This window comes from Plecotus auritus (genome assembly GCF_963455305.1).
Source record: "Plecotus auritus genome assembly, chromosome: 11".
NCBI classification, from domain to species: Eukaryota; Metazoa; Chordata; class Mammalia; order Chiroptera; family Vespertilionidae; genus Plecotus; species Plecotus auritus.
The window spans coordinates 26688875-26706420 of NC_137777.1; the positions used below are offsets into that span (position 1 = coordinate 26688875).

Consider the following 17546-nt stretch of genomic DNA (forward strand, 5'->3'; position numbering starts at 1 on the left):
GTGTAAACTGTGAAGTGTTGAACGACTCTTGAGAACCAATAAAGTGCAGAATATCGGCCCTTATCACAAAGAATATACATGCTAACTAGCTTATATTAATTCAAAAAATTACATAAAATGCATTTTTAAATAATGCTTCAAGGCAGCAATTAGGAAGCAGTAACAAGGAACCATATGGTGAATTACTAAGGAAATAATTCTGTCAATAAATTCAGAGAATTTAGAATTTAATTTCAGACAAGACTCATGGGTAGTATTTATAAGGGGAAAGAAGGACACAGTTCCTTTATATAATTTATAATTTTTTTAATTGCAAGAGTATTTCATGCTTGTTGTAACACATAACATTTATAAAGTTGTACAAAATATACACAAAGACCCTTCCCTTTCCAGACCCACTTCTTCCATGTAATCATCATTAATGGCTTGGCATTAACATTTATCTCTATACTAGAGGCCCAGTGCACAGATTCATGCACCAGTAGGGTTCCTCTGCCTGTCTTGTGCCCTCTCGCAATCTGGGATGCCTCAGGATATGTCGGAGGCCTGGTGCACAGATACAACCCGATCCCTGTAGGCTGGGCCTCTTGTATGCATATAAGATCTTTGGTTAATCTCTTCCTGCTCTCCACCCTTCCCTCTGAGATTCATCAGTCTGTTCCATGTTTCCATGCCTGTGTGTTGAGCATCTGTTCCCTGGTGATCAGTGAGCATCATAGCTACCAGTCGAATAGTTAAACAGTCACTTAGGCTTTTATATATATAGATTTAGTCTGCTTACTTATTCTTTGCTTTAAACAGGATCATCTGTGTGTGATTCTCTAAGAGACGTTATTTACACAGTGTAACATGGAGCTCACTCTTCTTCCCAAGATTTTTCTCAACTCATCTCATTATTTTTAGTAGCTGCATCATATTCCTCCTTGTATTTTCATCAATCTCATGATGACACATTTTAAGGTTTCTTGTGTTTGTTTGTTTTTTGCCACTCTAAACAAATATTTTCATATATACATTTGTCCTTACAGTTATTCCCATTAAATAGATTCCTAAGGAAAAATAGAGGGTGTGGGTTTTAGCTTTAGTAATTATGGACAGATCATTTTCCAGAAATATTTTAGCCATTTACATTGCTTAAAACAATGACCAAGTGGCATCTTTGGATGCAACTAGTCTTTTAAAATTATTATTAAATCTGATGGCAAACTCTGACAGACATTGACATATATATATTTTTTTCTTTTTTTTTTTTTTACTAATAGTCTGGACACTTTTTATCTATCATTGTTTATATTTGTATTGCATTTTTTTATTTCATTTATTGTCTTTCTTCAAAAACAATTTGCAAAAGTTCTTTGCATATTTAGAATATTGAGCATTTTTATGTCTTGGTGTTTGTTTTTTTCCTTTGTCTATCATATATTTGTTTATAAACTTTATACAGGGTAGGGAAAAGTAGGTTTACAGTTTTTTTGTGTAGAAAATAATGCAATTATTAATGAATAATAATGCAAGGATAATCTCTGTGTTTCACATAAACCTACTTTTGCCCCACCCTGTATGTTTATGTGGCACCTTTTATCATGTAAAAAAATTCATTTCTCCTATGGACATATAGGTCTACATTTTCTTTTATGACTACTGTTTTATTTCTCTGAGGAGATAAATTTCAAACAAAAAGAAGAGCATAAGCCTTTCCATGGAGGCACAAATATAAAGACATTTTAATGAGCAATGAATAAACAAGTTAAAAACAGGAATAGAAGTTATGCAGGTCAGTGTCAGAAAATAATGCCAGAAAATTCCATTTAAACTGATTTGTGAAGGCCTAAATGCTAGACTAATTAGTTTGGACATGGCTGTAAACACAAAGGAACTACTGAAATGTTTTGAATGCGGCAGTTTTATAACGAAAATATGGTTTTATAAAGATTAGTTTGCAAGACAGTTTGGAAAACTGAAATTCAGATCCAAGGAAACCAATATTCCAGCAACTATTGAACAGGCCCTATTCTAAGTACTGCAAGTCACCAGTGAGTAAAACACCATGAAGACCATTGAAGGATCACCTGCACGGAACAGAAGTATGGGGACTCTAAAAGGTAAAATGAAGGCAGTAGGGATGGGTGGAAAAAGAAAAGATGGACATGAGGAAAATTAAGAATCAATATGGGAGTGAAGAAGGAAAACAGTCAAAGCCAATTTGGATATTGAGCCTGAGAGATGAGAGCGTGGCAGTGATATCAGTAGACACAGGCAAATTAGAAGAGGAAACAAAAGATATGGAGTGGAGGGAGCAGTAGAGACAGGGATTTGTGTATTTGCCTGCGCTGCCTTACTAGTTTCTAAGCAATCACAGACATCCCAGCAGACTAAAGTCAATTCATTAATCAGCCATTATTGAGAATGACATTTCAATCAATTACTAATTTATTTAACTGTATTGTCATTAAGCTCACATTTACTCAACTTGTCTTTAAGTATATTATTCTTTTATTTTGAAAACCTTTATTGAGGAAGCATCTATTGTATCTCAGACCCTGTGCCAAGTGCTGGAGATACAGAAAAAAATCATATCTCACCCCTGATCTGTCCCATTACCTATGACACTGTGTGGTGTACACTGTGAAGTGTGAAGGGAATTCCCTTCAGAGAATGAGATTGATCCTGACTGCTAAAGAGGGAGATAAGCAGGAAAGGCTGTACTGAGGAGATTCCTAGGTAGAGGAGGTGACTCAAGAGTTGAACCTACGTGGGGCATGGAGTTGAATAGAAGATAAAAATCCACATGAACTTTTGAGAACATTTTGCCTGAATAGAATGACGAATTTGTATTTTAGCTTTTCTTTTTCACTTACCTTAAGATATAAATTTATTATGTGGAGCTCAGTGCAAGAGACATCATTTACTTCTTCCTGAGAGAGAATTAGGGAAAGTTTAGGGGTGGATGAGTAGAGTGAGGTATTTCCTTTTTTATGCTCCCACAATAGCTACGCTTCCAGCATTTGCCACAGTAATTATAGGCTTACATGTCCATCAACTCCAGAGGTTTTGATCTCATAACAAGATCCTTATTCTCCCAATCAGTGTCTAATAATTATATGAGCAAAGAAACTTGTGTTTGCAAGTGAAAAAAAAAACAAAAAACAAGCACAAACCAAACTTAAACTAGTTAAAAACAAGCACAAACCAAACTTAAACTAGTTAATCAAACAAACAAGCCAAGGAGAGAAGTAGACTCACGTCATAGGGAGGGACTCAAGCTGAGCCATGTTTCAGATTCAAGTGATGTGTTCAGGACTCAGTATTCACCCCTTGGTTCTGCTTTTCTCTATAATGACTAATGTTCATGAAGGTTCGCCCTTTGTAGTGATTCAGATACTTCAATAATAGTCTATCCTTCCTGCCATCTGTGCAGTAAGAGCAAGTCTCCATTTTTTTTTAAAGTTATAACTGCTTGATTTACTGAGAAGACTTATCTGCAAATTGAGACTTAATGGCTCTTATTGGGTCACACGTCCAATGTTGGGCCCATTACTGTGACCAAGGTTCAAACCACATGGGTGGAGAATAAGCAAGTGTGGTTTCCTATGGGAAATTGTGATGCTTTTACCAGCAGCACAGGTAGAAGATACCAGATGGGCACAAGTCACAGATGCCCACTATGTACTCAATATGCAGTAAATCAGTAAGGGCACACTCGATGAAAGAAATTTCCCTATGAACTTTGCTATCCATAATATCATTTAATCTTCAGGTAACTCCATGAGAAAAGTATAACTATCTCAATTTTCCAGGATAGGAAATTGAAGCACAGAGGAAAACTACTTAGTGTAAAATATAAGAGGTGTTACTGTGAATTAATATGCTAGGACTGTCTCAATAAAATAGTATAAACTGGTTGGCTTAAACAACAAAAATGTATTGTCTTACAGTTGTGGAGCCTAGAAGTCCAAGGTCAAGGAGTTGGAAGAATTCGTCTCTCTTAGCTAGACCTCTCTCTTGGCTTGCAGATAGTTGCCTTCTCACTGTGTCCTCACATGGCCTTTTTAGGGATGTGTGCACACAGCCCTCATGTGTCCCTCTTTGTGTGACCAAATTTGCTCTCGTCATAAAGACACCAGTCCGATTAAATTAGGACAGCCCTAACAGCCACATCTTAACTTGATCGCCTCTTTAAAGGCCTTATCTTTAAATATAGTCACATTCTGAAGTACTGGGGGCTAGGGCTTCAACATATGAATTTGGGGGGGAGAGGATACAATTTAGCTCATAGTAGGCTACAAAACTGTTCTGTCCATTGCATGGAGCTTCCAGAGGGAGCTTGAAGGAGTGTCCTGTCACTCATTACAGTTGAATAAGCCTGTGGTTCTGAAGGCTGAGTCCCTTGGCAAATGGCATCCTGGTTAGAGCTGCTGCTGTCTTCTGCACAAGACTCTTCCTGGGATAGCCTTTCTCCCTAAAGGCATGCAGTTTCCTATGGTCTAAGATGAACTTGTTTTGAGGTGTGTGTTTTTTTGTAATAATATCCCTATTGCAGGATCAGAATAAAGAATATTTATGAACATGTAAATATTTTTTTCTCTTCATGAGAAGCATATTATTTATTGTTACTCTTAAACAAGTTTGGCCAAGAACTGGACCTCCCTTGTCGACAGATAAGCTACCTCAGGGCAATGAAGGTGGAAAACTGAATGTCTACAAATCATTCTTCATTTAGATCTTATGCGTGCTTGCTTTTTATCCTTTTATTAAAAGAAATATGAAGAAACCCGTCCCTTCAATTCTCAAATGAGGAAAGAGGGCTGCGATGAAGTGTCACCAGGGGTCTGTAATCCATCTACAGTGAATACCCACTGCTACCTCTGGGGGTCAGGGATCCATGCTCACAGAAGCCTGGTTTTAAATTACAGATCACCTTCTCCTGTTGGCTCCCATTAACCAAGCCAGTTCTGGTGTAGGACCATATAGGCCATTGAAGAATCCTACCTTCAGGCTATGGGCAGGAGTGATGCAGGAAACACTGACTATTATTCAGCAATGCATTTGATAGGGAATAAAGGAAGTGAGAAACCTTTTTATTGATGTCTTCTACATGCAATTTTCACCACAAAGCTATTAAAATAAATCAAGGTACCATGTGTCTCAGAGTAAGGAAATAGCCCTCAATTTGGCAGACTTTAGAATAGGTAAGTATGCTACTTATTTCTAGTTATAGATAAAGCGAGACTTTGAGAGGTTAAATATCACACCTGAGTTCACAAAGCTGGAAAGAGATATAATTAGGACTTGAATTCCGGATTATTAAGAGTGGAGCCCAAGGGCTTCATCAATATATCATTCCAGATTACCAGCAACTTCTGTCTTCTATGATTGACCAATGGAAATTTGTCTTCCTCCAACCACTCTGGTCATGACTGTTTCTTGATACATTAGGAGTCCTCTCAGAGGAGAAAATGGAATTGTTTGTCATGATTTTTTTTCAAAGAACCTAGGTTTACTCCTCTGAATGTCTGCTTCTCTTTCTTAGTGCTTACCTCTTTTTCATTATATATAGCACAGCAGTAGGAGCTCAAAATAAACCAGATCACAGAATTCTATGAAGGTTACTTCAGAAAACTCTATAGTTTCTTAAAAAGTAAAATTAATAAAATGATATTATGTTTACATAGAAGAATGTTCTTACCTTTTAGAGACACTTGCTGAAATATTTAAGGAAAGTTAGTCATGATGTCTATAATTTACTTTTTTTTAAATCAGTAAAAAATAAATATGTAAAGTAAGGACAACATGTTAATTGTTAAATCTCAGTAATGGGTATATTTATTTCTGTGTATCATTATATAAAAATGTTTATATTAAATATTATAGTAAATATTTTTAAAAGTCAAGTAAAAAAGTAAGTAATGAATATAGAATAAAGATTGAGATACTGAATACAAAGGGAAGTTTAAAGGGGTGTCATTTCTGGTGATGGTGATGACAATAGTAATCCTATTGAAACAAGAACAGGTGAGTTTAGCAAGTGCCAGGCCCTGTGCTGAACACTCATCATGCATTGTCTCCTTTAGTCCACACCAGTCCTATGAAGGAGGATCATTTTCTCAACTTTATGAATAAAACTGAGACTCAGAGAAATGAAATGACCTGCTCCAGACCTGTCTTCACCAATTCAGTACAGTCCTGCTATAGGGAGTGCTGGGAGGCAGAGATGAGTTGAAAGAATCCAGGACACATGGGGAAGCAGGTGAAGGCACAGAGGGGCTGATAAACTTGCTGAATGGAGACAAGAAAACAATAGCAGGTCCCAGGGATGCCTGAATATTTCAGTGAAATGATGAGGCTGTAATTGGGGAAGGAAAAGTATTGGGAGGTGGTCCACTTTACGACCATACTATTGTATCTGGTATACAGAAGAGGGCTGTGCAATAATCGATGACTATTGAAATTTCCAACAATGAGGAAGCAGTTGGCATATATGGAAAACAATGTAAGTAGGGAGGGGAAGGATATCTTTTAAGCAGGAGTCTAGCCTCTTTAACAAAGGACACCATACTATCTACCTCATTCAGTTCTAGGGCTGATCAGGGGAAGGATTGCTAGCAACTTCTCCCCAGTTCATAAGATTATTTTGACGGTGGGAAAAGAACAGCTTCCAGTGAATTTTCTTTAGCATTTCTAAAACCAATTCACTAATTTTTAATAATTACTTCCTTTGAGCAGGGGGTACTGACCTAGGTTCAGCTATTTCATTTCAAACTAGAATTTAATTTTACCATTTTGCTTGTTGGGGGAGGAAATATCCTACCTAAGAAAAATTGATCAACTGTGTGCTCTGCTGGAGAGATTATCACAGCACGCCGGTGGCCTGGAGGTGCCGAAACAGACCGTTTTTATAAAATTGAAATTAGTTCATTTTAGCTTATAGCTTTTTACTTACATTTAAAATGGAAGTCGCTATTTTTAAAAGAAGGAAAGGAAGTCTAAATTGCTCTGCTAATCCAATGAAATATTGCCAAGAGGATAAAAGCAGATGGCTGTGAGCCATGCGGGGGATTCTTTCCAAAGCTTGTTCTTTTACCTCACCTCTGTTTTCATTAAAGCAAGTCCCAGAGATCAAATGAACTGCGGACCCATGCTGAAGGCAAGGGCACATGTAGTGTGCTTGCTTCATCTCTGCCAGCAGCCCGCTCACCACTAGGCTGGGATGTGGGCACACAGGTCAGAAGAATAGTAATCCTATACTCACCCTCCCAGGTCTCCCATCAGGAGCCATCACGGAGCAGCAGATGACTAAGTCACTCATCTAATTGCCTCCAGTTAGGTACTTGCTTGAAAATGAATAGTAGAGCTTACAGGAAAGGGGGAGACGGATCAGAAATAATAATGGCACCAATAATTCACATTCCTGTGGTTTTACAATTCACGAAGTGCTTCATATCCATGCCTGCCTTTGATCTTGCCTTTGGGTGAGCAATTTCAGTCCATTGTACAGAATAGCAATCCCAAACCCAGAGATGTTAAGACAGGAATTTGTTCCCAATCATACAGTTCATTCAAAACATGGATTTTGATAACAAATGCTCCAATTCAAATCCCGGCTTTATTACTTAGGAGCTATGTGACCCTGGGAAATTACTTAACCTCTCTCTGACCCCATTTTGTCATCTGTGAAATGGAGCTAAGAATAGTATCCATTGGAAAGGTTGTTGTGGAGATCAAATGACAGGATGCATGTCAAATACTAGGAACCTTCTGGCATACGGTATTCAGTAAATGCTATCATTACATTTATAAAACATTTGATGGCTCACAAAATATATTCAGTTCAACTGTATTTATTAAGCACCAGAGCCAAATACTGTGCTAAATTCTGGTGATGATAGAATAAATCATTCATGGACCCAGCCCACAGGTCATAGGGCTAGCACAGATAAATGGACGCCCTCAGTATAAAGTGATATTTTAAACAATGAAGATAATTAGAGAATTCAGCCTGGCCTGAAAGTGTTAGAAAGGGCTTCCTAGAGAAACATACATTTCTGACTTGCCCTTTAAAAAACCCTCTGGGAAAAAAAAGTATTATTTTTGTCCAGTTGACAAATGAGTGAAACAAGCCTCAAAAAGTTCAAGGACTTCCCAAGTTCCCTCATTGGTGAATGGTGAAGCCAGGTCTCACCATTAGTTAGACGAAACTACCTCAAGGGTATGTTCCCTGTGAACTGTCATTGAGACAATAAGCTGTGTGTTTTTTTCTTCTGCACTAACTTTCTTGTTTAAAAGGGAACCATCATTCTTTCTGCCTCTCCCCTTTTCTCTCAGAAAAATTTAGCACAGAGAAGTTCTCTAAAATCCACAATCTGCTGGCAGTCACAGAAGCCTAGACTGGGAGGGACAATTGTTTACCGTTAGGGATCTGGAGGGGCAGAGATACACATGCCGTTGAATCATAGTTCTACCACTCACAAGCTCTATGGCAATAGGCAAGCAACTTAACCTCGCTGAGCCTCAGTTTTTCCACTCATGAAATGGGGCAATAATAATCCTCACCTTCTGGAATTTCCATGATGATTACATTAGCACAGTGCTTGGCACACATTGTAATTGCTCAATAAACTTTCACTATGAACTGTAGAGCAGGGGTCCTCAAACTTTTAAACAGGGGGCCAGTTCACTGTCCCTCAGACCGTTGGAGGGCCGGACTATAGTTTAAAAAAAAACTATGAACAAATTCCTATGCGCACTGCGGGCCCGGGATGAGTCGGCTGCTAAGCAGGACAGGCAGCGGCACCCGGCGGGCCGGATAAATGTCCTCAGCAGGCCGCATGTGGCCCGCGGGCCATAGTTTGAGGACCCTTACAGAGAAATGCCTCTTAGTCCATCCACTTCACCCCTCTGTTCTGATCTCACAAATCATCTGCCCATTCCATTTTGAAAGCCTTTCCCAGGAGATTCAAGAGCTTCGTGTGTGAAATGTTCCAACGCTTCCGTACATTTCTTGTGCTTGCGTCTGTAATATTAACTTTCTTCTCTCAGGAAAATAAAAAAGAGGATGGCTGGCTATGCTTTTTCTGGATAAATAAATGAACATCTCAACCTTCTCTCTCTCTCTCTCTCTCTCTCTCTCTCTCTCTCTCTTGTCTAATCCCAAGAACTTAATTGTTGTCTTTAGAAGTCCTTTTCACTTCCTTCCACTGGTGATGGACAGGATTCCTCATGTCCTGAGATTGGTGTGATGATAATGCAGGTAGTTGGTCATGATATTGTGTGTGTTGTGCTCTTTGTTTTCAAAGCATGTTCACATGCCTTGCTTGTTGATCCTAAAACAGGGGTGGGCAAACTTTTTGACTCGAGGGCCACAATGGGTTCTTAAACTGGACCGGAGGGCCGGAACAAAAGCATGGATGGAGTGTTTGTGTGAACTAATATAAATTCAAAGTAAAGGAGCGGAGGGGAGAGCAAGAGAACCGGATAGAACAGCCGGATCCGGCCCCCGGGCCGTAGTTTGCCCACGGCTATACAACTGTAAGGTAAGGAAGGCAGGTATTATCCCCATGTTAAGGATGAGGAAACTTAAGTATAAAGGAGAAAATAAAATAGCCACAACTGCTAAGCACTGATTAGGTCCCAGGTCTTTCATGCATATTATCTTATTTAAATTTCTTAAGAGCCCTCTCTAATAAGTGTTAGCAGTTCATTTTGCCGGAGAGGAAAATGAGACCCAGAGAAGGAAGTCAGGCACCCAACTTTCTCCAGACAGTAACTGGTAATGCCAAATTTCAAGTCCGGATCTGTCATACTCCAAAGCCAATAAGCTCAATCATGAACTTTTGAAGATCTGCTCAACCCATCGGTGACTGCCATGACATTAAAATCCAGAACTCCTGATTCACAGACCAGGGCACCTTTCATTAAACCACTCATTCAGTCCTTCTTGACTGGGTGAGGTACAGGAGCTGGACCCACCTGTGACCAGGTAGTCGCTGCTCACACAGACTGCTCTGCAGCTGTCCCAGTCTTAGCTAGTCTTCTGTTCATAGCTTCCTTGTCCGTGCCTATGGGTTTCCAAGCATGCAGTCAGAGAGTAATAAATTGATGTGTATATAATATACTTCTATAATTTTAAAATAACAATTTATATTATTTTACAAATAATATTTATATAATATATTTCTATTATACATGTTATACAAAACATATAATTATACATATAATGTATCAACATATATATGTTTATATAGGGAGAGATATACATCTATCTACTGCATATATTTAATGTATATACATGTAAATATTTTCAGAGTTTGCCAGATTCTCCAGCAAGAATATAGATTTGTCAGGCCAAACAAGCTTCTCCAGGATTCACCAATAGTATATTTCTTTAAACATAGACTTGGATAGAGATATCTCTATCTCTATCTCTATCTCTATCTCTATCTCTATCTCTATCTCTCATCTCACATGGAGGTTGTAGGCAAACTCTGAGTGGAAGGATGAATTCCAACCATGTTCACCTTATCCTGGGAGTATGTGCTAATGTTGCTTCTTGAGCTGCTTCACTTGTTCATTTTCCATTTCACAAGGAGACGATGGTGAAAAAGGAGATCCAGGAGAGGAGGGAAAGCTTGGCAAAGTGGGACGCATGGGGCCAAAAGGTAAGTAAAATGATATGAACTTGATGCTGTAATGTTAGAATTGCTCTTCTCTCTCCTGGAGTTGCTCTAGGAATTAGCAGCTTTCATAACGCCCTTTGCTCTAAAGATACATGAAATGTATTTCAGATGTAAAGTTACTTGCCACCAGAGAGTTCTTATGAGCTACCTGTCAACAAGACTCAGCCCCATTTCTCAAATTTCATCCTTAGGGGTGCCTAGAGTGGGATGCTCTGGGAGCCCCAGGGAATAGCAATCTTTGAGAATATCTAAGAAACTATGAATTTTGGAAACACAGCTATGTTCAAAGCTGTGTCTCCCCTTAGAAGCCACTGCTAAGCAAATTTTTTTAGCTGACCTAGAAATTAAGGAGGAAGATAAGAAGGAGAAGAAAATTGTTTGATCCTTTGATTTTCTCACCTTTCTCAAACATCTGGACTATGGAAGGAGTAGGAGCAAAGAAGATGAGAATAATACAAAAGCTATTAGAGAATGTTTTTACTCACAAAGCCAAAATTAAGTCTCACCCAAACATGGCTTCTGGATTGTAACATGTGTCTTCAAGCACTGGAAATATTCCCTGCCAACTGTACAAAGTGGTGGCCCGAGACAACTGCTCTTTAAATCTTCATCACTTAAAGAGAGGAAAACACTCCCAGGCCTTTGAGACCTCAACTTGAGATATTCTGATTTAAAATACTTTTATACTATAAATATGTATAATATTCTATACATGTGTTGTACATTCCCTAAGATAGTCAAATCTGGTTGTAAAACAGAGGAAATGGAACCCCAAAGTGAAGCTGAAATTGATCTAGCAAGGCACAGAATTAGAATAAAATGCAAGAATTCTTCATTCAGCCCCTTATCTGGCCTTTAGATTAAACATCTTCTGCTGTAGTCCTTTCAGAAAGATTGCATCAGTAAGCATCTTAATATCAGGTTCAGGATCGTCATACCCACATTTTAATTTTAATACATACATTATAATGCTATTAAAATAGTTAATACAAATATACCACAGGTAGGAGAATGCACTTTTTGGTATTTCCTTCAAGTGGATATCATATATTAGCCACATCTTTAAAGAATAGATAAAATGTTAGGATATAAAGATGACATGCTTTGCTTTTCAGGAATTAAGGGAGAACTGGGTGATATGGGAGACCAAGGCAACATTGGCAAGACTGGGCCCATTGGCAAGAAGGGTAAGCCGCATCTTCCCATTCTCCAACAGCTATTTCAAGCAAATTGAGCATACCTTTGCTTTATCTGAAAGGTTCTTTAGCATAAAAATGATCTCTAACTCTTTTTTAAATATAAGTATTCTATTTATTCATATCTTGGCTGTTCAGTAGTAGAAAACAATTATTAATATAACTCAAGGTAGCAGAGGACAGTATAGTTTTATTTCTTGAGTGGACTAATAGTAATTCCGTGTCAGTGATCTATTAACAGGACAGAAACTTGAAATGTACATATATGAACATCTTTTGTTTTCAGTCTGATTCTGTACATAAATTACTGCTTCAATACTACAAATACGTCTATTAAAAAAATAGAGGTAACCTCCTCTTTATTACCTAAGTACTCTTTTTCTATCTTCTCATAAAGCCCCACATACATAGCAGGTTGTAATTGCTTCTGATCTTTAGTAATTCATACAGCATTGTTCCACTTTGTTTGAAGATACAAACTAAATGAGACTCAAAATCTTATTGCAAGAAGCTCAGGTGATTTAGGAACACGGGACTTTTTCCAAAAGAATTACGATAATAACTCTATGACTACTGTAAGAACCATCTGGGAGAGTAGACAAGATTGACATGGAGAATTGACCTGGGTCTTGAAGGACAGTAAGATGATTATGGAAATGGAAAAAAGGCATTTGAGGGGGATACAAGAAATAGTTGTGCAAAGGTACAGGTCAGGGGAAACTCGGTACCTCGGGTAATAGAATTCCGCAGCCGTGTGTTACTCTCCAGCCGCCACACATGCTTGAGCAGCTGCGCAATTCAACATGTGTCTCACCGTGGCCAGCTGTGTGTTCCTGTGAGCAGGATGATGGATGAGGTCTGAGCTAAAGTTGTGGCCTCTCTCCTGGCATCCTGCAGCACAGAACTTCTCTCCCTACTCTCTTCCAACTCATTCCTTTGAGAAATTTCCTTCAGTCTGTATTTGAGGGCAGGGATAGAGGGTAGTTCCACTGAAAAGAAATCGCTATGGTTGATTTTGATCCAGTATATTCACCTGAGGGTGAAATCCTCACAGCTGAGAAAGAGCTACATGGACTGCTCAGAGTTCAGAGTCCTGCTGCAGAATGTGCCTGCCATGGGTTTACCATGAAGCTAATAAAGCTGTGGCTTCAGAGCCTCACACATGTTTGTGTCCTTCCCAAGACCATGAGAGGATCCTTAGCAATAGGTGCACATGTCTTGGTAAAGTTGAAAAATAAAACATTTGAACCTCAACTGGTTAGAATACTGCATCTCAAAGTTTTTAACTAGTACCCCCCTCCCAACAAATTCTTTAGACATATTGCCCCCTTTAAAAGCTTTTTCCTAATTACCCTCCAACCCACCCCCCCCCCCCACCCCATGAAAGCTTAATACCACCCACGGGCTATTTGCTATGGACCATGTGTAGAGTAAGAGTTCATCTCCTCTCAAGAGCTGACTGCTGCGTCCTTGAGGCGATGTTGTCCCCATTGAGAATGCGCAGGCTAAGATTACGTTTCCTTTTGCTTCAACGTCTCTTCATCATATTTCTCATTGCATTAGGTGGTTTTTGGAGAGGATGCCAAGTATTTGGGAAGCTAGCTAAGAAGAACTTGAGTGAGAGAAATATTTAGTTTGAACTTATTTATGTAGTGTGCAGTTTCTTCCATGTACCGCTAACAATTCTCTGAAGGAAGAGTACCCAAGAATACGTCTACCATTTACTGTCCAGATCTTTCCAAACTCATGTTAAAAAAGTGTGAGGGTAGAGATTTAGATCATATATGAATGTGTCCTAGGCCATCCAATGCAAGAAATATGTGGATTGTGGGGAAAACACAAGTTTTGTCATGAATAGGGCCAGTCTGTAGAAAAATTTTCCAAATCTAACAGCTCATATATATGAAGAAGACTTTATAGAAGTATTCTTAAATTTAATTATTAATGATAGCAACAAAATTCATATTTATGCTACAGGCCATGAGAGAATTGCCTGCGTTAATCCTGATGCTAGTCATTCTTAACAGAAAAATTAATGCAATTACCCAAAATGACGTTTTTATTGTTATGGGAAACAAAAAGTATAGGTGTTGGGGTAGAGGGGGAAGAGGATGGGAATTCCTTTGGAGTAAAGTCCGCACCATGGTCAAAACAGTTCTGCACAAAATCTACCCTTGTCACCTTCCTGCCCTGATCTCCCCCATCACCTCACCTGGCACATGGTAGGTGCTCAATAAACATTTATGCATTTTTTTTAAAAGAATGACTAGCCGAATAAAAAGAAATGTCCAAAAGATATTTAAAGCCATTGAATAGGACTTTAGGGTTCATAATCTGGAGGAGAAGGGAACCACTGCAAGATAAACTATATTTTCTATACTTAATGCTTTTCCTCTCAAATCATCACCCGTTCATTAATAAGGGAACACTAAAAGACGCAGGGCCTGGAGCAGAAAGTTGCTCAAACTTTGCATTGGGATGCCCAAGAAGGTTGGCCTTGGAAAATGTCACTCCTTTTTATTTCAAAAATGAAAATTTCCAGTTATAACTCCAGAAAATTCTGAAAAAACATTTCATTAAGCATATTCTCATCATGTTTAAAACATCTTATCCAACTAGGAATAGAGGGAAACACACTTAATATTTAAAGGAATGTCAACATCAACAACAATAAAAGACTATTTAAAAATTATACTCAATAATGAAATACTCAACACTTCTCTCCTGAAATTGGGAATGATGAGTACAGCCCTCATCACTAATTCTAATCAACATTATAGAAGTTCTAGTCATAATAAAAATGCAAAAACAAGAGATAAGAATCATACCAACTGGAAATGAAGGAATAAAATTATTTGCAGATGACATGATTGCAAGCTCAGAAAATATAAAAGAATCCACAGATTAGCTGTTTGTATTGTTGTTTTTAGATAGCTTAACATACAAAAAATTTTTATTTTTACATACCAGAAAAAATTTTAAATAAAATTAAAAAGGTGCCATTCATAACATCAAAGTTATCAAATATCTAGGAATAAATGTTAAAAGATGTGTAAGCCCTCCACAACAAATGCTATCTATAATAATAATAAAATCATAATATGCTAATTAGACCGGACGACCTTCCAGAAGAAGCTGGGGCTGTGAGGAAAACCCGGGTCCCAGGTGCCTGCTGGCAGCCAGAAGGAAGCTCGGGTCCTGGGTCATGGAGGGAAGCTGGTGCCGGCAGCTGGGGGAAGGAAGGCCTACTCTTGCATGAATTTTGTGCATCGGGCCTCTAGTGTAATGATAATGAGAGAAATTAAAGAATATCTAAGGAAATGGAAGTAAAGCTACATTCACAGATTGGAAGACTCAATATCATTAAGATGTCAATTCTTCCTAAATAGATCTATAGATTCAATGCTATCTCAATTAACATTCCAGAAATAGTTCTCTTGAAATTTAATAAGCCAATGTAAAATTTTTGTGAAACCTGGTCTGTGTGGCTCGGTGGTTGAGCATCAACCCATAAACCAGGAGCCAAGGTTTGATTCCCAGTCAGGGCACATGCCAGGGTTGCAGGCTTGATCCCCAGTTGGCATGCAGGAGGCGGTCGAACAATGATTCTCTCTCATCATTGATATTTCTATCTCTCTCTCTCTCTCTTCCTCTCTATGAAATCAATAAAAACATATTTTTTAAAATAATTAAAAAATAAAATAAAATGTATGTGGAAATGAAAAGGACCAAGAATACCTAAAGAAAATATTGAAAAAGAAAAACAAAGCTGGATGACTTAAATCACTGAATTTAAACATTTATTATAAAGTTACAACTATGAAGATAGTATTGATTTAGTACAGAGACAAATAGATCAATGGAAAGGATTAGAGCATACAGAAACAGACTCCCACACTTGATTTATTCAAAGTTGACATTACTTTGCAGTGGAAAATGATGAACCTCTCAATAAATAGTGCTAGGTCAGTTGGATATTCATGAATGCAGCCAAACATATGCAGCCCATAATGTATGAAAAAGAAGAATTATAGATGCACAGAATTCATTTATTAATTAAAATGTTATAATCCTAGAGTACTGATAATGTGGTATTTGTCTATTTTTAAAATCTAGTGATTTTATTTCTTTTGTAGAAGCATTTACTTTTATAATCACTTTTCTATTTGTAATTTGGTATTATTTTTTATATTTTTATTTATTTATTTGAAAGAGAAAGAGAGTTTGTTGTTTCATTTCTTCATGCATTCATTGGTTGATTCTTGTATGTGCCCTGACTGGAGATCAAACTTGCAACCTTGACATATTGAGATGATGCTTTAACCAACTGAGCTACCTGGCCAGGGCATTGGTATTATTTTTCTTAATGAGGGCTCCTTAAATTGTATAAGCTTCAAATGAAATTCCTTATCGATCTTTTCCTGACTGTATCAGCTTCGTTCAACAACTAGTTGAAGGAATGGAAAGGTGTAGCCAAAAAGTGGGATGTTGGACATGGAGATTTCAGAGATGCAGCCTTGTCAGATGAGGGCAAGAGCCCCAGTACTGTCCTGGAATGGGCAGACGTGGAGGGGGGGGGGACACATCACTGCTATGAGCACCCCCAGAATTCAAGAACTTCATTGTTCAATGAGTTATTCAAGATGTTGCATGATCCTAGTTTTAAATGTGTCAACTAAGAGAGATGGAGTTCATGACCTTGAGCCAAGTCTTAACCCTTTCATAGATTAAGACTCGATAACTTGGAAGAGTGGTAGATGACAGAGACTGGAGAGGGTCAAGATTTTAGTATGGTTTTCTGGGTGTCAAAATGGATGAACTTCCACAGATGTTGGAAAAGTAACTCTGGGAAGGATAGAGTTAAACTGACCTTATCTTCTTCAGGACAATTCCGCATTCACACTCAGGTGCATAAACAACACCTTGCATTCCTCTCTCACTTTACCCATTGTCATGGCTTATTAGCTTGTCTGTTTTGCCCTACAGACCATGAACTTCTAGAGCAAACAAATGAATGAAAGATTTATTGGGTCAATTTGCTTAAATAAATATAAACTATATGTGAGTACCCTATTTTTAATCATTTTATCCTAATGCCTATTTTATAGTAGAAACTTTCTAAATGTTTGCTGCATTAAGGATGAAAAAAAATGAGTGGTAAATATATTATTTCTAATCATGTAGCCTTCTTTTCTACCCTTTATTTCTTTAAGTACCACTTTCCCTTAACATCAATTTTCAACATTGACTAAGATTTCTTTCTCCTCCAGAGATATGCCATCAAAATTTATGAGCAGGTCCTGAAATTTTTTAAAAATGGAGGTTCACTGTTCTGGCTCACCTGGATTAATTTCATTTTTAATCAGACTTTGAAATTTATTGCCCTCATTTTGTCAATAGCCCTTCTAAATTTTTCACTGACTCAGATTAATCTCAACTTTCTGGACTGGTCTTAATGTCACTTGCTTGGACAGGTAGCTTTCTGGATGTCAATATTTTATTTCATGAATAAGAAAGAATAATTTAATATAGGTAAATTAAATCTCATGGCAAACAAATGCTTTTACTTAAGGTCAATATCCTTTAACAGTGAAAGCATTATGATTTTTATTTGTTTAAATGCAACCTCTAATTCTTCAATTTTAAGGCAGTTATTACAAACATGTTTCCACTCATG

The 17546-nt window shown here is 37.9% G+C and overlaps 1 protein-coding gene across 2 annotated transcripts in view; it reads left to right on the forward strand.

Moving 5' to 3' along the window:
* COLEC10 (collectin subfamily member 10) overlaps window positions 1-17546 on the forward strand; it is a 40735-nt gene that overhangs the window by 12227 nt on the left and 10962 nt on the right. For both annotated transcript variants that reach the window (XM_080646951.1, XM_080646952.1), the window contains exons 2-3: window positions 10584-10655; window positions 11789-11860. In XM_080646951.1, coding sequence (XP_080503077.1) covers window positions 10584-10655; window positions 11789-11860 — 144 coding nt within the window. The remainder of the gene's footprint in view (window positions 1-10583; window positions 10656-11788; window positions 11861-17546) is intronic.